Here is a 19,397-nt window from a genome sequence, read left to right as displayed (position 1 = left end):
AGCACATTTTGAAGCTTCAATAAAGTCTTCTCCTATTCAGTGCTATAGTGAGGGGAAATCAACTCATTTGTTGAGTCTTCTATGGTGCTGGAAGGGAAAACTCCAAACTATTCCAGCAGACACAGCTTTAACTGGCCATTAAATCTTCATGCTGTACCCAATTCACTTTCTGGTCTTAGAGCAGAAAGCTGCTTTCAAATCCTTTTAGCAGTCCATTTTAGTTCAAGAGATCCAGACTCCCTTTTCTAAGTGGCAAGTTCCAATACTTTCATAACTAATGCTTTCTTATTTATTGTTGTCACCTTCACTTGTTATTATACTCAAGAGTTAAATAATAGCCTCAGAATTACCATCCTAAAATTCCATTAAATACTTTTCTCTCTTTCCATTATTTTCCCAGGATATTTGTATGTGTGTTTGTATGTAATGCAAGATCAGTTTTAGTTTAGAGAACTTATTCTGTTCTCCTCCCAACAAAATTCAAAAGAATTTCTCCTTTCTAGATATATTTACACAGGAACATGTCCTGTATACCCATGGAGGAATCTGCAGATGGAATTTCTCCTACTATATGCTACCCATTTATTCCATCTTCTGTTTTCAATTATATTAAGAGGTAAGCTTTCTCAAACCAGGACTATCTTCTCCATGATGCAACACAAACTACTGCAAATGAAGAAAATAAAATTTGGCCAAGCCTAGAAAGGCTGAAACTACAGGATGCTAAAAGCTTTCTTTGCTTATGTTGCGGCAAAAGAGATACATGCATGTACGTATGTATATAAACTCACAAGGAAATGCATGGATAAATGATCATTTACCCGGTGGTAGATGCTAAATTCTTCATCCATCTGAAATGGCCAATGTGTAGATATAATCCATTTTTCTTCTCTACTGAACTGCTGTTAATTCTCAACCTCTCTTGTGTGCTACAAGAAGTATTTTTGACTTCCACCCTAGCTGCAACAGGCCTTGCTTCACATTGGACAAACACTTGAAAAGGCGCTTCTAGATTTCATACAATCATAGTTTCGTTTGGAAAGGATCTTAAAGATCACCTAGTTCCTTTGACTAGACCAGGCTGCTCAAAGCCCCATCCAGACAGGTCTTGAACACTTCCAAGTATGGGGCATCCACAGTTCCTCTGGGTAATCTGTTCCAGTGTCTCACCACCCTCACAGTAAAGAATTCCTTCATAAAATCTAATCCAAATCTCTTTCAGTTTAATACTGTTATCCCTTGTGCTATCATTAGACTCCTAGATAAACAATCCCTCCACATCCTCCTTCTAGGCCCCCTGCAGGTACACTGGAAGGCTGCTAGAAAGTCTCTCTAGAGCCTTCCCTTCTCCAGGCAGAACAACCCCAGCTCTCTCAGCCTGTTCTCATAGGGAAGTTGCTCCATTCCTCTGATTATCTTGATGGCCCTTCCCTGAAGGTGCTTGAGCACGTCCATGTCTTATGCTGGAGGTCCCAGAGCTGGATGCAGTACAACAGGTGGGGTCTCATGACAGCAGAGAGGGAGAATCACCCCTTCAACCTGTTGCCCCTCCTTTAGATGCAGCCCAGGGTATGACTGGCTTTCTGGGCTGCAAGTGCACACTGTCTGTTTATATTCAGTTTTTCAGCCACAAATATCCCCGAGTCCTTCTCAGGGCTGCTCTCCATCTGCTCATCACCAAACCTGTATCCATGTTTGCAGGACCTTGCACTTGGCCTTGTTGAACTTCATAAGGTCAGCACAGGCCCACCTCTCCAGCCTGTCAAGGCTCTTCTGGATGGCTTCCCTTCCCTCTAGGGTATCAACCACAGCACTCAGCTTGACATCACCCATAGGCTTGCTGAGAATGCACTCAATCCCACTGTCCATGTCCCCAACAAAGATTTAAACCACCTTAGTACAAAGAAGAACTCACTGGATGTTTCCCTAACTGACAACGTGGTTCTACCACAAGCAGCAGAGGGGGAGATACTCTGAGTCATGGAATTTTAGAGACATCACTCACACTACCTACTATATTGAAAACACACCTTTCTCTTTTCACTTTTTTCTTTAAAAAATAAGGCCTGCAATTCAAGACTTCATCAGAAGCTGTTAAGCAAAAGGGAAATCCTCAAACTTCCTGACTAGCACAAATGATGACACCAAACTGGGACTTTAGTAAAGCTTACCATTACTCTTTTCGCTGTCAGCTGGTTTCATCTGGATAGGATGGTGCATCTAAAATGCAAGAAGATTATTTAATCCCAGATACATTCACTTCGTGCTATATGAAATACATGCCATAAGAATTGTGAAAGAAAGAAATTGTAGCCCAAATTGCCTCTAGAGAGGTGCATATGTAACACTACAAAAACTGCAGGAAGAAAGGTCTTCCTAATTATATGCCATCATTCCTCTTCAGAGTATTATAAAAGCCATGCCCACCCACTTCACTACCATATTATTCTGTTGAATACTCCCAAATTCCCATAAGATCTGTTATTATATAGATCTCACAACAACGATCTTTTGAATAGCTTTTTTACAACATTATTTTAGGCAACACAACTTGTTTGTACTTCAGTGGCGCTGGAGCTCAGAGAAACAAGACAGAGTTGTGAAGAAAGCAGGGCTCTGCTCTTACCCCTGGGAGGATCTTCATGTTGTGAAGAGCATTCTGTGCTTCTAGTGCAGCTTTACGGGTATAAAATGTAACAAAACAGCACCCTGCAATTGAAACAAAATGCTCGCCAGGAAAGAACACTCAATCTTGGAGTGCTGTACAGGAATTGCAAGCCCCACTTCCATCCTTCCAATGCAAAATGTATAAGTAGAAGAGGTTAGCACTGAAACAGGTAGGTGCTACTGACTGTGACAGTTTAAAAAAGATTTCCAAGTGTAATAAAATAGAATATGTTCAGAACTGACCCAACATCACTACTACACCATTAAAACAAACACTTAGATACATCTGTTGGCTACTTCATTTTCAAACTCAGTAATTTCCTAGTACCAAAACCCTACCTAGCTTCACAGGAAATATTGAAATAACTGAACTGCAAATCCAGGCACAAAATTTAGTAATACATGTTTACAAGTATTCGATTTACATGAACGACTAAGACCTCAATTTCATGTTTTGTCTAAAACTGTGTCCCATCCAGCAATATTTTGATCATATCACATCATCACAGTGATGCTCTGGAGCAACACAGTATTAACTGGATGTTTTGCTTTGCAATTATAATCCATACTCCTCAAGCATCTCCATCACTGCTGAGCTCTAAAAAAAGAAATTATTTTTCTCAGCTAATGACTGGATCACAATTCAAGCATAATTAGACAAATACACTGAAAGACTTTATAAAATTTGGGCTTGCATGCACACCTGGTCACACTGAGCTTCTACAGGGCTGTTTGAATAAGCACACAGCTAAGACTGCAACTATGAGAAAGTGGTTGAAACTCCAAGTCTCTCAAGAGAAGTGCAGAAGTTCTCACCTTTGCTTTGAGGAGGGTTTTGGCTCCTGTCCCGCAAGACATTGATTTCATAGACAGCACCATACTGTTCAAAAAGTTCTCTTAGATCCTTCTCACACCAGCTCCGTGGGACTTGACCCACAAACATTTTGATAGCATCTAGATCAGGTTGGTCTGGGTGATCCAGTGTGCCATTCATTTTCTTTGAGCTATGAAAAACAAGAAGGAGTTTCTAGTTTACATCTTACTACAGTTTCTAGACAAAAGCATGCTTACAGCAAAATTGAAGAAAAAATAGTTTTCTATACATATATAAATGTGGATGATGAAAATATAAAGAGAAACTCTTGCACATTCCCAGTATGCATACCAGAGTACATTCACATTCACTGGCAAGCTGTGTACTTGAAAACCAAACACACTCAACACAGCTGTTTAAAACTCTGTTTCCATAGTGTAGTCAACATCTGGGATTCAGGATATAAATCTGCTGAGATAACTGAAAAATATCACTAATTCAACCACGTAAAATTTTACGGAAAAAGCAACCAGAACCGAAAGGAACCTAAGCTCAGTCTACCTCCAAACTACCAAAGTTATCAGTAATCACTGAAAATGAGAGAATGTTATTACAACGCTTTTAAATGAGACTAATTGTAACTGTTTCCCAAGGTGAAGATCCATCTTAAAAAAGAGAAACAGAATCAACTGATTCAATGATAAGTTTCTTTAAAGGTTTACAGGGCAATACTTCTTTGTGAAACTAGGGAGCTTTCAACAGTAATTGGCAAAAAAACAGGCTTAGATTGTACATGAACAGGCTGGGATTGGACAATCCAGCTAGTCGCAGACTGAATCAGGTTCAATAATGTCAAGATTCTAACACAGAAAAAGAAGTCACTTCTTAGACTACAACAACACAGAAGTTTTGAGTAAGGGAATCCTCAACAGGTTTCAAGGCATTCTGTCTAGCCATGTGAACAGTTTACACCCTATTAATGAAAGTTGTGTTATGCTCCACCCAGCCAGTTCAGAGTCCTACACTGCTCTCTGTATTGACCCCTCATTTTTTGTTAGGTGCAATGTGATGTCTTGTTATCAGTACTCCCAGCCTGGTACACCAGAGCCCCTATCCCTGCAGAAGTCTGCCTGTAATGACATCCTATTGTAGCTATAGTGATTAGTTGGTTAAAATTGCTGACCAATCCCTGCATAATCTAGAAAGGACATGGGGAGTGGAACAGCAACTATACAATGAGTCCCCCCACCCCCAAACACTTTGTTGAAGAATACAGGTGGTCTTCTTCCAGTAGTCAGCTCTCTTCATCTCTGCTTTTTTTCCTTTGAAGATAGTTTGAATGGCTTACTAACTGCACGATAGTATTTCTCTCACTGTCCATCTGAAATCATATTTTCCCCAAATAGAATAAAAAAAAGAAATTTTGAAGCCTGGTAACATTTAGTAATTTTTCCCATCAATACATTGCTGTTCAGAGCCTAAGGAAAAACTGATGCTAGGGAAAGCTCCTAATTTTGTAGCTGTATGAACAGACCTCAAAACAAAGCTTCTTACTAGAAGAGAAGGGAAGGGAATCATCATAAATCCTTTCACTCCTCTCCACCTTTCCGCTCAGAAAGGGTCAGCACCACTCCAAATAGCCAAGAGAAACAATACCTTTTACAAAGATGTAAACTACCCCTTTCCATTTCAGTTAAGAACAGTTGGAAATTGTTTACCCTCTCCAATAATAATTTTCAGCCCTGCCTTCCACGGGTAGCTTCAAGAGCACAACATGGCTCCTGTTAATTGGGCAACTCTTAACATGACCTCAACAGTATTCAAGGAATATTTTACTCCAAATTAAAAGGTTTAATCTGGAGTCATTAATAGGGAAGAACAGAAAATGTTCTCCCCACAACAGATTTATAATCCATTTTATAATATCAGCACCTGTAGCATACTATAAACAATATAGTCAAACAGCTTTATTCCTCCTTAGTCCTTATCGCCACAATTATCAGACCATTTTCCCCCCATCTAGAAATCAACATCAATTTTCCATGACCACTAGGATTTCTTCAAGAAAACAAACTGCAAGCTCTCTCATCTCTCCTTCCTGTCCCCCTCTGCCCCATCAGACAGCAGAAGCTTGACATAAAAGGAAAATACTTACACAGGGCTTGCATTCAAGGAGCAATGGTCCACCATCATCTCTGGGAGGAAATCCAACTTGAACGCGGCCATCACCTCAGTCTATGACAAACTACTAACACTAAATCAGTGTATTGCCTAACCCCCAAACAACGCCACTTCCAAAAGTCCTGCAGGTCTTAACACTCAGCCACACAAAAAACACTCAAACCACAGAAACAGAAGCTCAGGGAGACCAGCAATAGACACCACAGAAACAGGCTGGACTGGGAAAGGGACATGGAATCCCAGATTAAAAAGGGGATGTGACCATGTGAAGGGAGGCTCAGCTTAATACACAATGAAAATGCTGATGCACTAGGCTTGTTTTGTGCAATTTTCCCTGGCGAAGCAGTACTGAGTGCACTGTCAGATAAACAGAGTGTCAGATCCATGAAGATAGCAATGGGTAACAGAGCAGAAAGAATACAAACTCCAGTCTTTCCATCCCCAACTAACTCCTTGTCTCCCAAAATGGCAGACCAAGGCCTTCAGGTTCAGAAATGCACTTTCCAAATCAGCAGTACTCCGGTGTGAAGTCAAGAGGCTCCTTCACCATAAACATTTTTAATAGCTGATTTCACTCTCTTCACCTTGTGCTCTACTACTGACACTCTCAACTTCTATGGCAAAAAAAGCCAACCACAATTTTTCTCCAAACCTGCCAAAAAAATCAAAGCTAGGAAGATCTGATTACTCAAAAATTCCTTTTCTTGAAAACTATCAAAACCAATTCCTTTGATAGAAGCAAAACTTACATTGTTCTGCAAACAATACTTCATCTATCATGCATCTATAAATCCAGATATACAGAGCCTATAAATGACAAAGAAGGGGAAAAAACCCAGTGATTTATTGAAAACCGTTTTATAATCTTTGAGAACACTGATCAGAACACCTCAGCTGCTTCATCATTAAAAGGGACATAGTATGTTGATCAAGGAACTGTGAGATGTATTTATATATGCAATACAGGCTTCTTGTTAAATCTCCAATATCCAAACTAATGGGGAGATAATATGGATAAAAATGATACACTGTGAAATGCAGAAATATTTGATTGTGGGGAGTGAGTGCTGTAGAGGCACTCTACAGGGTTCTGGTGTGTCAGAGCATTCCAGGAGGAATTGCTAATTAGAGCCTAACTTGAGACCAGAACCCTTACATATGGTCGATATAACCACGAAATAACCTGTCAGAGAAGCAAGGACTGCATGCTCACATCTTTCTCCTCTGTCAATGACTGCAATATGTACTTGCAGTTATTCTGACTGGCCAATATATACAGCTTTATTTAAGCTTGCACACTTACAGTATGTCAATTGTTCTTTCATAAACAATGTTTCTGACCTCTAAAAAAATAAAAAAAGAGAACATTTCTTATCTTTTGCCAACAGTGAGGTTAATTAAAAGGGGCTACATCCTGTAATACAAAGAGATCTGCATATCACTGCAAAGTAAGAGAGGACATGAATTTCTCATGCATCAGATATTCAATAGTAACTACTTCATGCATGCTCTTACTATGTGACAAATGCAAGAGTCCTTATTCTTTAAAGGAAAAGGTGTAACCTATCTGCTAAGCACCATTGTTAAGAACATGCAAATATGCAATTAGGGAGCACAGGTCTATTTTACAGCTTTCAGCAAATTAAATTGTTCTATCTACCTTTAGACACATATTACAGGCTTCCCACTTGAAAAATGCCAAGTTGAGTAAAATCCATCGTATTTATCATACTCAAATGTTAAATTGAGCCTAGAGCCCATTTCATGCATTTGTCTAAAATGAGACTGCAGAGAAAAACATTTCAGATTTATATGACTAGAACAACAGATTACAGGTTGTGATTCCTAGATGACATAAATCTATAGACCAACACTGTAAATTCTGGCCCTATCCAGGACGACCAGAAGTCATTCCTTCAGGTCTTTCATTCATTAGCTTTTTCCAGCAGCCAGTAAAATGCCCCAGCTGCCATGTTCACTGTAGGTTCGATGACAGACAATGCTGGCAATGCATAGTTTAGAAACGGGTTTTAAAAATGCTGCTGAGATTGATTCGTTTACTGAAGAAAATCACTACACCATTACGATTTGATCCTATGCCCACCCTTTTCCCCCATCTCTCTGCTCCTCAAAATCAAAGTCCTATCTTCTTGTTCCATTAAGACAAAACTGCAGCATTACAGGGACAATTTGTCAGAAAGGAAGAATCAATACTAGAATGGCGAATAAGTGTCTGAAGATAAGTTAGCCAAGACTCAGTGCCTCTGTGTGCCATACTTCTGAAGTAACGATGGCAACCTCAGTGACAAAACATTAGTGTACAAACAGGCTTGGCTTGGAGTTATTTAGCTGAAGGCTTCAAGCTAGTGACATTAAAAGACTTACAGACTCCACTTGTGAGAATATCAGAAAAAGTGGAAAAAGATTGTATTTCACTACTGCACAGAAATAAGAATGAGGAAAAAGTGTTTCTTTAAAATTAGAAAAAAAAAGTCATCCTAACCATTTCTCACAAAGAAAAATAAGGGAGCTAAACACACTTATTTTTTGCTCAGATGTCAAATTCCTGCTGGCTTCCAGATCCATTCTTTGACTGTTTCTATTCAAAGGATAACAGAAACAATGTCTGAAATTCCAAGCTCTATGGACTGTAGCTACACATTAAAATGTGGTGCTCATCTGACAATATGAACATTAAAAAACTTCTACATACTACACATTAGATCTCAATTTTTACACTTCTGAAGCCCTAGATGATGCTGCATAATGTGTCATTATATGTGCTCCTCAGAGACTGCAGAGTACAAATGCTGAAAGTTTTTTGCTTTTATTTTTAACATTACAGAATTACATCACATCCTAGGGCAAAAAAAAAAACCCAACCCAAATTCACCACAAAACCAAAAATCCTGTGTCACATTTTATTTCCTAAGAAAGCCTAGTTCTAATGAGCAAGTAACTGTGAAAGCTGAAGATAATGCCATCTTTTATTTTATACATTCTGTACTCAGACAGCATGCACAAATCTGAAGCTGGGGGACTACTGGCATGATGAGAGCAAGCTATGGGAAAGGATGTAGGCTATGGGGAAATCAGACACTGTGAAGCTCTGAAGGAGACAGGTCCTAGAATAAACTTCCCCTTGTATTATCCGTGCATATCCAGATTCTAACGGTGCTGCTGAATTGCAGTTTTGTTTTTAAACTGATAACCCCTAGATTAAATGCATCAAAATACAGTAGCTGCTTGTCAATATTTTGTTGTTTCATTGTTGATCGTGTAAGCATGTGGTCAGAATGTTTTCTGCCTGTGTTGAAATCCAAACTGTCTCCCCATGCCTCACTGGGTACAAAAAGCCCCTTACCTACTTGCCAAAACTGCAGTTTCTTCCTCTGCCAATCTCTTTGACTGTTACGCACTGTGGATACACAAATCTGACACATTCAGAATATTGAATTTACCATCAAAATACATGAAGTTTTTGGGCTGCCTACAATTCAGATTAAATTAACTTAAAACCATTTTTATTTATATGAACTTTTGTAGAAGTTCCCAGGTGGAGAAAAGGGATAGGAGGGGAAGACAACTGCCTTTATCTTGGAAACACAAAAACTTTGCGGTGCTCCCTCTTACACATTTATCTGAGAGCAGATAAACGAGATCTAGACACAGATGAATTTTTAAAAATTAGGTAAGTAAATTTAATTCTAAAAATAGATCCTACTAAAAGCTTTTTTCCCCTCTCCCTATCCTCAAAATATTTCTGGGGAAAAATTTTTGAGGTACATGAATACATTCTTGATCTACTTCTCTGGCTTGTGAAGGAAGTTCTGTAGCTTCTACTTCAATTAATTCTCTAAAAGCTCAAAAGGAATGAATGATGAACTTTCGTCTGACTGAAGAATCCCCAGGACGCTGAGCTCTCTGCCAGCAGATGAAACAGCAAGGCACCCAACCTGCTGGCTTACAGGATGAGGCTGTCTCTGCCTAAGTACTCTTAGAAAGAGAAAATGAAGCAGCAGCTAAACACACCTTTTTTTTTTGATAGTAAAGACAAATGATAGAAGTAAATTATATAAAATTTATTTTGAAAAGTTAGGGAATTATTTTTCTTGAAAAAGGAGATGAAACTTGGCACTGAAGTGAACAAATTTGTTATTCTAATTAATTCCAAACAGTGAAGCTAATAAAAAGATAGACAAGAAACACACACAGGTACATTTTCTTTCATATTGTTTATGGGCCTCCCCAAATACATATGCTTATCTGTTCTTCCTGCTATGCAACATTCACTTCCCACAGAATCTACTGCCCTGCAATTCACAAAGCAATTGTAGTTTCCTATGTTCACAGGAGTAAAACAGGAGTCTGGCAAAGGCAAATTGAAACTGTTAAGAGGGAACACTTCTTAACTAAATTCACAAATATTTAGTGGTGGTGACTTTTGTAATCCTGTCAAAGCTTGACAAGGCTTGAACACAACTGGACGCATGCAGGGATATTTTTTCCCACTTTTATTTACTGCACATACATAAAAATCCCAACTATTTTTTTTAAACAGATAACCCATGGGCTATCTGCCTCAAAATACTGCATATAAGAATTACACCTTCTAGTTAACGTTAGGAAGGAACAACTAAGTAACATCATCTTTAAACACAGCCTAATCAATAAAGATTTTAGATCCATTTGTCTAATGCCTATAGTACTAGGCATTATCAGAAAGAAATCGAAAACCAGAATATGTCCAGTCTGGCAGTTCTCAATGTCCCTAGTCACAACTTTTTACCTTTTTTAATCAACACATGCAGCACAACATCTTCATGGGAAAATAGATATGGAAGACAATGTTTGAATTAAACACACAAAAGTTACTGCTTCTCTGTAGCCACTGATATCACAACTATGAGGTGGCAAAGCAGTATATAAAGTCCTATACCTATATAAGTCTGTTGGATAAAAGGGTTCTGAACTAAGCTGGTCATAATAGGAAATGAAAATAATAGGAAAGACCTATTGCTTAAAAATGATGTTTCAGAGAGAAATCAAGGGATTGAAAGCTGTGGTAGAAGAGAAGGCTCTGTTCTCAGCTTTGTACCAACTCAATGCAAAAACCCAAGTAACTTCCCTTAGCTCTTCAATTTCCAGACGTCACATAGACAAACCAGAGGGCAGTGATGCTTTCCTGGGGACAGAGAACTGAGAATACTGTTTGCTATACAATAAACCCATACACTAGAGAGGTAACCTTTAACAAAATATGCCAATACATACCAAAAGCAGAATTAAAAAAAAAAAAAAAAAAAAGCTGTTTCTATGGGCATGTCTTACCTTCTTAGACTAAATCTTGTATATCCCAAGATCCTTCAGTGACTTCTCCCTGTTTATTTATGTGTAGACCACAGCCAACAGCCAGACCGGTTCAGAGCTACTGCTCACTCATGGAAAAGAGCAAGAGTTGAATGTTCTATTTTGACGTCCCCTTCACTTAATGCTAAATTATCAGTAACTTAATGCCTTGATACATTTACTGGTCTGACAAATTTATTTGAGTATGAACAGTGGATTCAAATGTTTTCAAGAAGGAATCACAGAGTTACAGGATCATAGAATGGGTTGGAATGAATGTTAATGATCACTTAGTTCCAACTCCCTCTGCAATGGGCAGGGACACCTTCCACAAGACCAGGTTGCTCAGAGCCTCATCCAACCTGGCCTTGAACACTTCCAGGGGTGAGGCATCCACAAATTCTCCTGGCAACCTGTTCCAGTGCCTCACCACCCTCATAGTAAAGAATTCCTTCCTAACATCTGATCTAAACCTACTCTCAGTTTGAAGCCATTCCTGCTTGTCCAGTCACTAAATGCACAGACAGCAACCACTATATACCCTTTCCCTTCTTTTTAAAATGCCTTGCAATTGCTTTCAATATGCCACCACACAACTGATGAACAAATTCAATCTGTGATACGCTCAATATCTGGCTCACTCCTGAGGATAACTTACACCAAATGGCAGACAGTAGCACTGCAATATGAGAGCTTATCTACCAGGAAACAGGTTACAACATCTGTTCAAATCCAAGAAGTCAAAAAAACCCCACCCCAAACGGCAAACTAGGTCCTGCTTTGCCAGTAACTGCTATTGACAGCACATCTAATGAGAACTCAGAAAATTATCAGTCTTAAGACACTCTTCTAGCACATGAATGAAGTTCACAAAGTTTAAGGCAGTGGCCTACACACTAACTCAATTTTTTTCTCATCTTCTGATACATTGCCTCTTAATTTGCTTGCTTGAGAGGGGACTCAGGACTGTCCTGTGAATATTCTGACCAGGCTGTGGGTATTGGAATTCTGCGATGTGAGCAAGCCACAGCTCTGCAGACAATGATCTGCTTCTCTAGGGCAGAACAGCTGCACGATGCTACCCTGAGTTTTACTTTCTTAGTGCACAGCTGTCAGCTAACACAGCAGCATGAGGTTGCTAACTCAGTGCTTGACCCGCTGCAGCTGTGTCTGCTGCTTCAGTGATGATGCTACAAAGGCTCGCACAGGCATTACCAAAGAGAGAAAAATGGAATAGACTGGCCATCAGACTACCTCCTGACAGTGACCTAAAACACCTATCTGTGACCATAAATTTCTCATTACCCTATTGTCACTGGGGAGTTAGCAAGCTGATAGCCTTCAAAGCACTACCTCAAGGTATACCACAACTATTCTTTACCTAGAGGTATATCACAACTATTCTTTCCAGAACCTGTATCTATTTAATTATTTTTTTTACACAAAAAACCTCCAAAGAATTTCAAATACCTCAGTCTGCTATAGTGCTATGAACAGTGACAGACAATTCAGTTAGTTTATGTGGATTTTTCCAAAGGCACACAGTATGTACTCACTTCTGTTTTCAAGGAGAGTAGTTGTGCAGCACTAGGACAGTAGACTACTTCATTAGCACAGTGAAATAAGGAAAAAATACGTCTATATGTAAGTAAAATCTTCAAATTAAGACAGCTAGAAATCTCATCTTCTCTTTGGTGTTTAATTGTCTCCTTCTTATACCTGTTCCCCAATCATGTATTACATGCTTACATTAATCTTCATAGAAATGTAAGAAGAGGTACCTGGATTGTTTTCTTTCTCTTACATTGTAAGATATTTTCTTTTGCTAGCTTTAATTTTGTAATTAAAGTTCTTAATTGTTACCTTCAGAACAGTGATCTGAAATTTATGTTACACTTCTGTCCTTCCCTGATAAATTTTGTTTTGCAGATTTCCCTGTCTTTTTCAGACTATGGGAATGAAGAAGGAGACAAAAATCGTAGTTGTGAATTTAAAACTAAAGCACATGACACAGGAAAACTTACTGTGATGCAAAGAAGACAACAAAGGTCTGGCTGAGAAGATACTGTATTAAAGATACCAGACATGAGGCATAAAAAAGCAAATTAACTGCTAAAAGACCAAATGATGAGTTTGAAGCAATTAATGCAGGACAACCTGTTAGAGCCCCTGTACCTGTGGAACAGACAAGCCTTAATGCAGGTTCCCTAGAAAAATTAGTTTTGGCAAATCACAGGCAAGGAGTAAACATCACATGCTTAACCCTCTTAGCAAGACATTTTACAATTAATATTTGATACCAGGAAGAAGCATTGTTGTATCCCAGGGCAACTGCTTTCAAAGCAGACATGTACAGGCTTCTTCCCCTCGTTCCAGTATATTAAAGACAACAATAACAGAAACAATTAAAAAAATTAAAGCTCTTTATCCTTACCTCTAGGTTCTGGTTTGTTTTGTTTTGGTTTTTTTTTTGTAAATGACATGAAATGCCTATTTCAGGTACTGCTTAAACTCTACCGGAAATTATGTAAAAGAAAATTTTGGTTTAAAATTGTATTTTTTTTAACATATGCAAACATTCCAGTAGTTCGATTTTGAAAAGCATTTTCAGTTTTTATAATCACAATACTAGAACATAACAGTGCTTGCACTTTTGAAGAGATAAAAATCTATGGAGACCTTAAGTACCTAAGAGAGGTTGGAAAGACCTGTAGACACTTTGGCACTGCAGACAGAAAAAACTTCTTGAGAAAGTAGGAAAAGTGGCTTGGTCACAACAATAGTAAGAGGAAATGAAGGCAGCTGTATGACACAGGAGACAAAGCAGGAAATGAGTGTAAGAAGAGAGGACACACATTTCTACCCTGTGGAAGGACAGCGGATAGGATGGAACATTTAAGGCAGCAGCAAGGTTTGAGTTTTCCCCTCACACCCTTTTTTTTTGTTGATTGACTGAATTCAGACCCTGAGATGCACAGAAATACAGAGGACAAATCACACTTGCACTACAACACTTAAACCTTTAGTACAGGAGAATAAGAATATAATGCTTGGAAGCAATCTTGCCCTGAAGGCAAGGTTCAGATCCCACTTAAGAGTGTCTTTGGCCTTTTTTTCTCCCCTAAATGTTGTCTCTGAGCTTACAGAAATGCCTTTTTTTTTTTTTTTTTTTAAAATATAGAAATAGCTGAAGGTAAACTTCTGGCCATCTTTTTGTGCTGCAAGCAATTCTATGGGACAGAAAACTTAAAATATGTTTCAACTTTTTTAGTTTGTAAGTACAAACACAGTACCTATAAATCTCGTTTCAGATATCCCTGTATTTTCCAGTTCTTTCCTGTATTACCTGAATCTGCAGCTCTGTACTTAGTCAAAAAGGTACAGTAGAAAAAGCCATTTTGCAATCTCTACAATATTCGCCAGATTTTTAAGGACTCATCTACATGTTTTAGGACAGTTTTCTGACACTGAAACAGAGCCAGAAGTTATTCCTCTAGTAAGGACCTGGAAATCCACTCGTTCTTGGAAAGCTCTCAGCAGTCTGCTTGTCCTCAAGCCAAACGTGCCATAAAGCATTACAGCAGGCAAAGCAAGTACATTTGCACAGAGAATGCTGTGTGGTTGCATATTGGACCCAGGGGGAACAACAGAACCACCTGTACAATTCCAGGACAATACCATGTACAAAGATTGTTATGTTAACCTGCAGGAGGAGAACCTCAGTGAATAAAAAATGCCTCTAAGTTTATGGGAAGCAACACATCTTGTGCACAGGTAAAGTAAAACCTTAAAGTAAGACCTGGCCAGTTACTTTTTTTACTGAAGATATGTAATATGTTATCTTAACTCAAAGGAACAAACTACAAATTATTACTCTCCTTAATGAAATGTCTTAGAATAGCAGTTAGACCTGCTTAAAATTTTTTCTGATAGTCTTTTTTTTTTCTTCTAAGTTTCAAGAGACCTTTTGGACTAAAAGCAACAAGTCTCAAGTTTCATTGCAGCTATCAGAATAGCCACACAAGCCATTTTGAGGAATCCTTTAACCTCAAATTGTTTCTACAAATAGTAGCAGATACAAACAAGAATCAGTTAATACTATACTACAAAAATACACTATTTCTCTCTCATTTCATTTTATCCAAAGGAAAGCTTTTTGTTGCATGTCCTCTGAAGACAGTTCAAATGTAGCCTAGACAGGGGCTCTCCAGGAGAGCACACTACGCAGTTCAAACAATAATGACTGCAATAATAATTTTTATGTCGACCACCAACTTAGAGCACAATAAGGCATCATTTCCCCTTGGCATGAGGATACACAGATATAGCTCCAGCACTGTCCATGAGGAGAGTGGAGATGGAAATGGGACGTGGTATCCCTGAAAAGACAAACAATTCAACCTACTACATACATTGCGAGGTAAAAACAGAAGCAACAAGGGACGTTCCAGCATCACTCCTGGTACAGAAGAAATGTGATTGATTGAGGAAGTTGTTATTTTGTCTCCTAATCAAAGCTGTGACTCCTGCTGCCTATTTTGGATAAGCAGCCATCTGCAAAACTTCACTAGCTTTTAAGCTACTCAGGACCACAATCTAAGTGCCAGAGAGTTTAATTCTGAAAAAGTACCTAAACTTTCTAAGCCTCTAGAATCAAAAGTGAATCAATATGATAGATGTATCTCAGTTTTTCTACTCAACTAAGAAAATACAGCCATGTTGATTTAAACATTTACTCTTTAATAAGGTCTAAATAACCATGAGATACTGTAGTAGGTTTCAACTTCAAGAAGAGCAAAGCCCAGAAAGAACAAATACTACTCTGACCCAGTTCCTTCAAACAAACAAATAATTCTATCATCAAATAACTTTACATCTACTTTCCTAAACTATAACTGGTTTTAGAAGTATTGAGGAAGAATTAACTTCTTACAGCAGAAGAGCCAAAATGCCTTCCAAGTTTAATGCAGGAATTACAGCTGTCCCTGAAAAGACAGCAGGATTGACAACCCAACTGAAGTGCATCTACACCAATGCACACAGCTGGGAGAAGTCTCACTATCACCAGCCTTTGTTCTTGTGGAGGACTTCAGCTTACCAGATGTTTGCTGGAAATACAACACAGCAGAGAGGAAACAGTTCTCAGAGTGTGTGGATGGCAGCTTCCTGACACAGACAGTGAGGGAGCCAGTAGGGAAGGCATCCCACTGGACCTGCTGTTTGCAAGCAGGGAAGAATTGGTGGGTGATGCTGGAAGCTGTCTTGGGCATCACAATCACAGAATGATAGTTTTTGATCCTTGGAGAAGTAAAGAGGGAATGCCAGCAGAACTGCCACCTTGGACTTCTGGAGGGAGACTTTGGCTTGTTTCGGAGACTGGCTGATGGAGTCCCTTGGGAAGCAGTTCTGAGGGGCAAAGGAGTCCAGGAAGGCTGGACGTGCTTTAAGAGGGAAATCCTAAAGGCTCAGGTCAGGCCTTATGTGCTGAAAGACGAGCCAGCGAGGAAGAAGACCAGGCTGGCTGAGCAGAGAGCTTTGGTTGGAACTCAGTAGGGGAAGGAAAGAGTGTATCGTCTTTGGAAGGAGGGGCAGGCAACTTGGAAGGACTACAAGGATGTCATGAGGTTATGCAGGTAGAAAATTAGAAGGGCCAAAGCCCAACTAAGACTTATATGGCTACTGCCATAAAGACAATGAGAAATGTTTTTTGAAATGCATTAGAAACAAAAGGAGGGCTAAGGAAAATCTCCATATTTTACTGGATGCAGAGGGAAATATAATGAAAAAGGATGAGGAAAAGGCAGAGGTACTTAATGCCTTTTATGCCTTAGTCTTTGTAACAAGTTCAAGTGTTTGCAGGGTACCCAGCCCCCTGAGATGAAAGACAGAGATGGGGAGCAGAATGAAACCCCTATAATCTAGGAAGAAAGAATTAGAGACTTGTCTAAGTACCACCCATGGGTACTGAGAGAGCTGATGAAAAAGCCTGCCAAGTCACTTTCTGTCGCATGAAGGCCTTGTTGCCTTTGTAGAATCATGGCTCAGGCCTGTTACTTCAGCTAAGTAGAAAAGGACTGTGGGAAAGAGACACAGCTGAATTAAGGGTAGAAAAACATGCTGCGTGACCATTGCATGCTCACATCATGGTGTATGGTGGGTGGTTGAATTATGTTTGTTGTGCTTTAAAACTATGTAAACAGATAACTGGCTAACTGCTTAAAAAGGCCGGGTTTCTCCAATAAAGGGCTCTCCTTTGCACCTGCCTGGGGACTCAGCCTTGCTCATTATCACAACAACTTTCCATCATTTACCAGCAGTCCTGCTCAACCAGGCAGGTCCCAGTTGACTGGAAGTAAGCAAATGTTACAGTGGCTACATGAAGTGTTGAAAGGAGGATCTGGGGAAGCACAGGCTTTTGAGCCTGACCTCTGGGATGGGGAAGGTCATGGAGCAGATGATCCTGAGTGCCATCACACAACACGCAGAGAACAACCAGGCCCAGCCAGCACAGGTTTCTGAAAGGCAGGTCCTGCTTGACCAACCCGATCTCCTATGTCCAGGTGACCCACTCAGTGGAAAGGCTTTTGATGTTGTCTACCTGAACTCCAACAAAGCCTTTGACACTGTTTCCGACAGCATCTTCCTGGACAAAGTGACTTCCCATTATGTGAATGGGTATATTCTTTGCTGGGTAAAATCTGGCTGGATGGCTCGGTCCAGAGAGCGGTAGGGACTGGAGTTACATCCAGCTGATGGCTGGTCACCAGTGGTGAGCCCCAGAGCTCAGTATCAGGGCCAGTCCTGTTTAATCTCTTTCTCAATGATCTGAATGAGGGGATCAAGTGCATCCTCAGCAAGGCAGCAGGCAACACCAAGTTAGTTGGGAGTTTTAATCTGCAGGAGGGCAGGAAGGCTCTGCAGAGGGATTGGGACAGGCTGGATCGATGGACTGAGGCCAATTGTGTGTGCCTCAGCAAGGCCCAGTGCCATGTCCTGCCCTTGGGTCACAACAACCCCATGTAGCACTACAGGCTGGGGGAAGGGGGCTGGAAAACTGCGCAGCAGAGTAGGACGTAGGAAGGTTGGTCGACAGCAGCTGAACATGAGCCAGCAGTGCCCAGGTGGCCAAGAAGGCCAATGGCATCCTGGCCTGTATCAAAAATAGTGTGGCCAGCAGGGCCAGGGCAGTGACTGTGTGTACTCAGCACTGGTGAGGCCACACCTCAAGTGCTGTATCCAGTTTTGGGCCCCTTACTATGAGAAGGACACTGAGGTGCTGGAGCCTGTCCAGAGAAGGGTAACAGAGCTGGTGAAGGCTCTGGAGCACAAGTCTTATGGGGAAAACTTGAATGAGCTGGGGTTGTTTAGCCTGGAGAAAAGAAGCCCGAAGGGAGACCTTATTCTCTTTACAACTACCTAAAAGGAGGTTGTAGTGAGGTGTGGGTCAGTCTTTCATCCCAAGTAACAAGACCAGACAAAATGGCCTCAAGTCACACCAGAGGAAGTTTAGATTGGATATTAGGAAGAATTTCTTCACTGAAAGGGTTGTCAAGCATTGGAACAGACTGCCCAGAGAAGTGTTAAAATCACCATTCCTGAAGGTACTTGAAAAATGTGTAGATGTGCTTAGGGACAGGTTTAGTGACATAATTGGCACTGTTAGGTTAGTGGTTGAACTCTGTGATCTTAAGAGTCTTTTCCAACCTTGAAGATTCCATGACTATCATTTGACAATCTACAATCTTTTAATGCCCATTTTTATCTCCATGCCAAAGACTTCCATTTTGAAAGGGGCTCCTATCTGCAGAAATTTTATTTGAACACAGACATGTTTCAGCATGGTAAATGTGTGTACGACAAGAGTCAACTGAGGTAGGATTGACTCATCTCAAAGCAAAGCTGACTCCTCCTCAGTTTTATTCTCTGTACCAGACCAGAAGCCAGAATGCCATCAGTTTTATTCTGATGTATCTCTGTAGAGTTAATCATTATAAGAGCATTTCATACAGGGATGTATACAAACAATTTTATATACCATTATTAGATATTCAAGAAAAGACTCCATCCTCACCCCCCCTTTTACTCACGTTTAGGCAGATGAATTCAACTTCATTTTGCTCTTAAGATGAGAAATCACAGATCTTGCACTGAATAAAAGTGACTTATTTTCATCAACCAGAAACTTGGTGATTATTTTATTTAAATAATCTGATTATTTTGTTATCTAAGTAATCCAAATATATTGATTCTGGACCTGTGTTTTGCAATTGGAGAATCCCATGAGTTTAAAAAACTAGGCCTAATCAGTTTAGTCTGTCTCAAAAGATGCAAATTCTTCAGAGAAAAGCCACAAACATAATGACCAGTATTCTCTCTTTCCATTCTT

At 39.8% G+C, this 19,397-nt stretch overlaps 1 protein-coding gene across 22 annotated transcripts in view; it reads right to left on the bottom strand.

Moving 5' to 3' along the window:
* CELF1 (CUGBP Elav-like family member 1) overlaps positions 1-19,397 on the bottom strand; it is a 69,833-nt gene that overhangs the window by 32,071 nt on the left and 18,365 nt on the right. For 10 of the 22 annotated variants that reach the window (XM_069017233.1, XM_069017235.1, XM_069017229.1 and 7 more), the window contains 3 exons: positions 3,484-3,671; positions 2,627-2,709; positions 2,172-2,220 (listed from right to left, as the gene is read on the bottom strand). In XM_069017233.1, coding sequence (XP_068873334.1) covers positions 2,172-2,220; positions 2,627-2,709; positions 3,484-3,661 — 310 coding nt within the window. In that variant the 5' untranslated portion in view covers positions 3,662-3,671. Of the gene's footprint in view, positions 1-2,171; positions 2,221-2,626; positions 2,710-3,483; positions 3,672-5,636; positions 5,760-10,993; positions 11,013-19,397 lie in introns of those variants that run through there. The other 12 variants (XR_011151373.1, XM_069017214.1, XM_069017213.1 and 9 more) reach the window with 5 other exon arrangements.

Source organism: Aphelocoma coerulescens, chromosome 5, assembly GCF_041296385.1.
Source record: "Aphelocoma coerulescens isolate FSJ_1873_10779 chromosome 5, UR_Acoe_1.0, whole genome shotgun sequence".
Taxonomy (NCBI): Eukaryota; Metazoa; Chordata; class Aves; order Passeriformes; family Corvidae; genus Aphelocoma; species Aphelocoma coerulescens.
The sequence above is the reverse complement of the archived record's forward strand: the minus strand, read 5'-3'. Positions and strand labels throughout refer to the sequence as shown.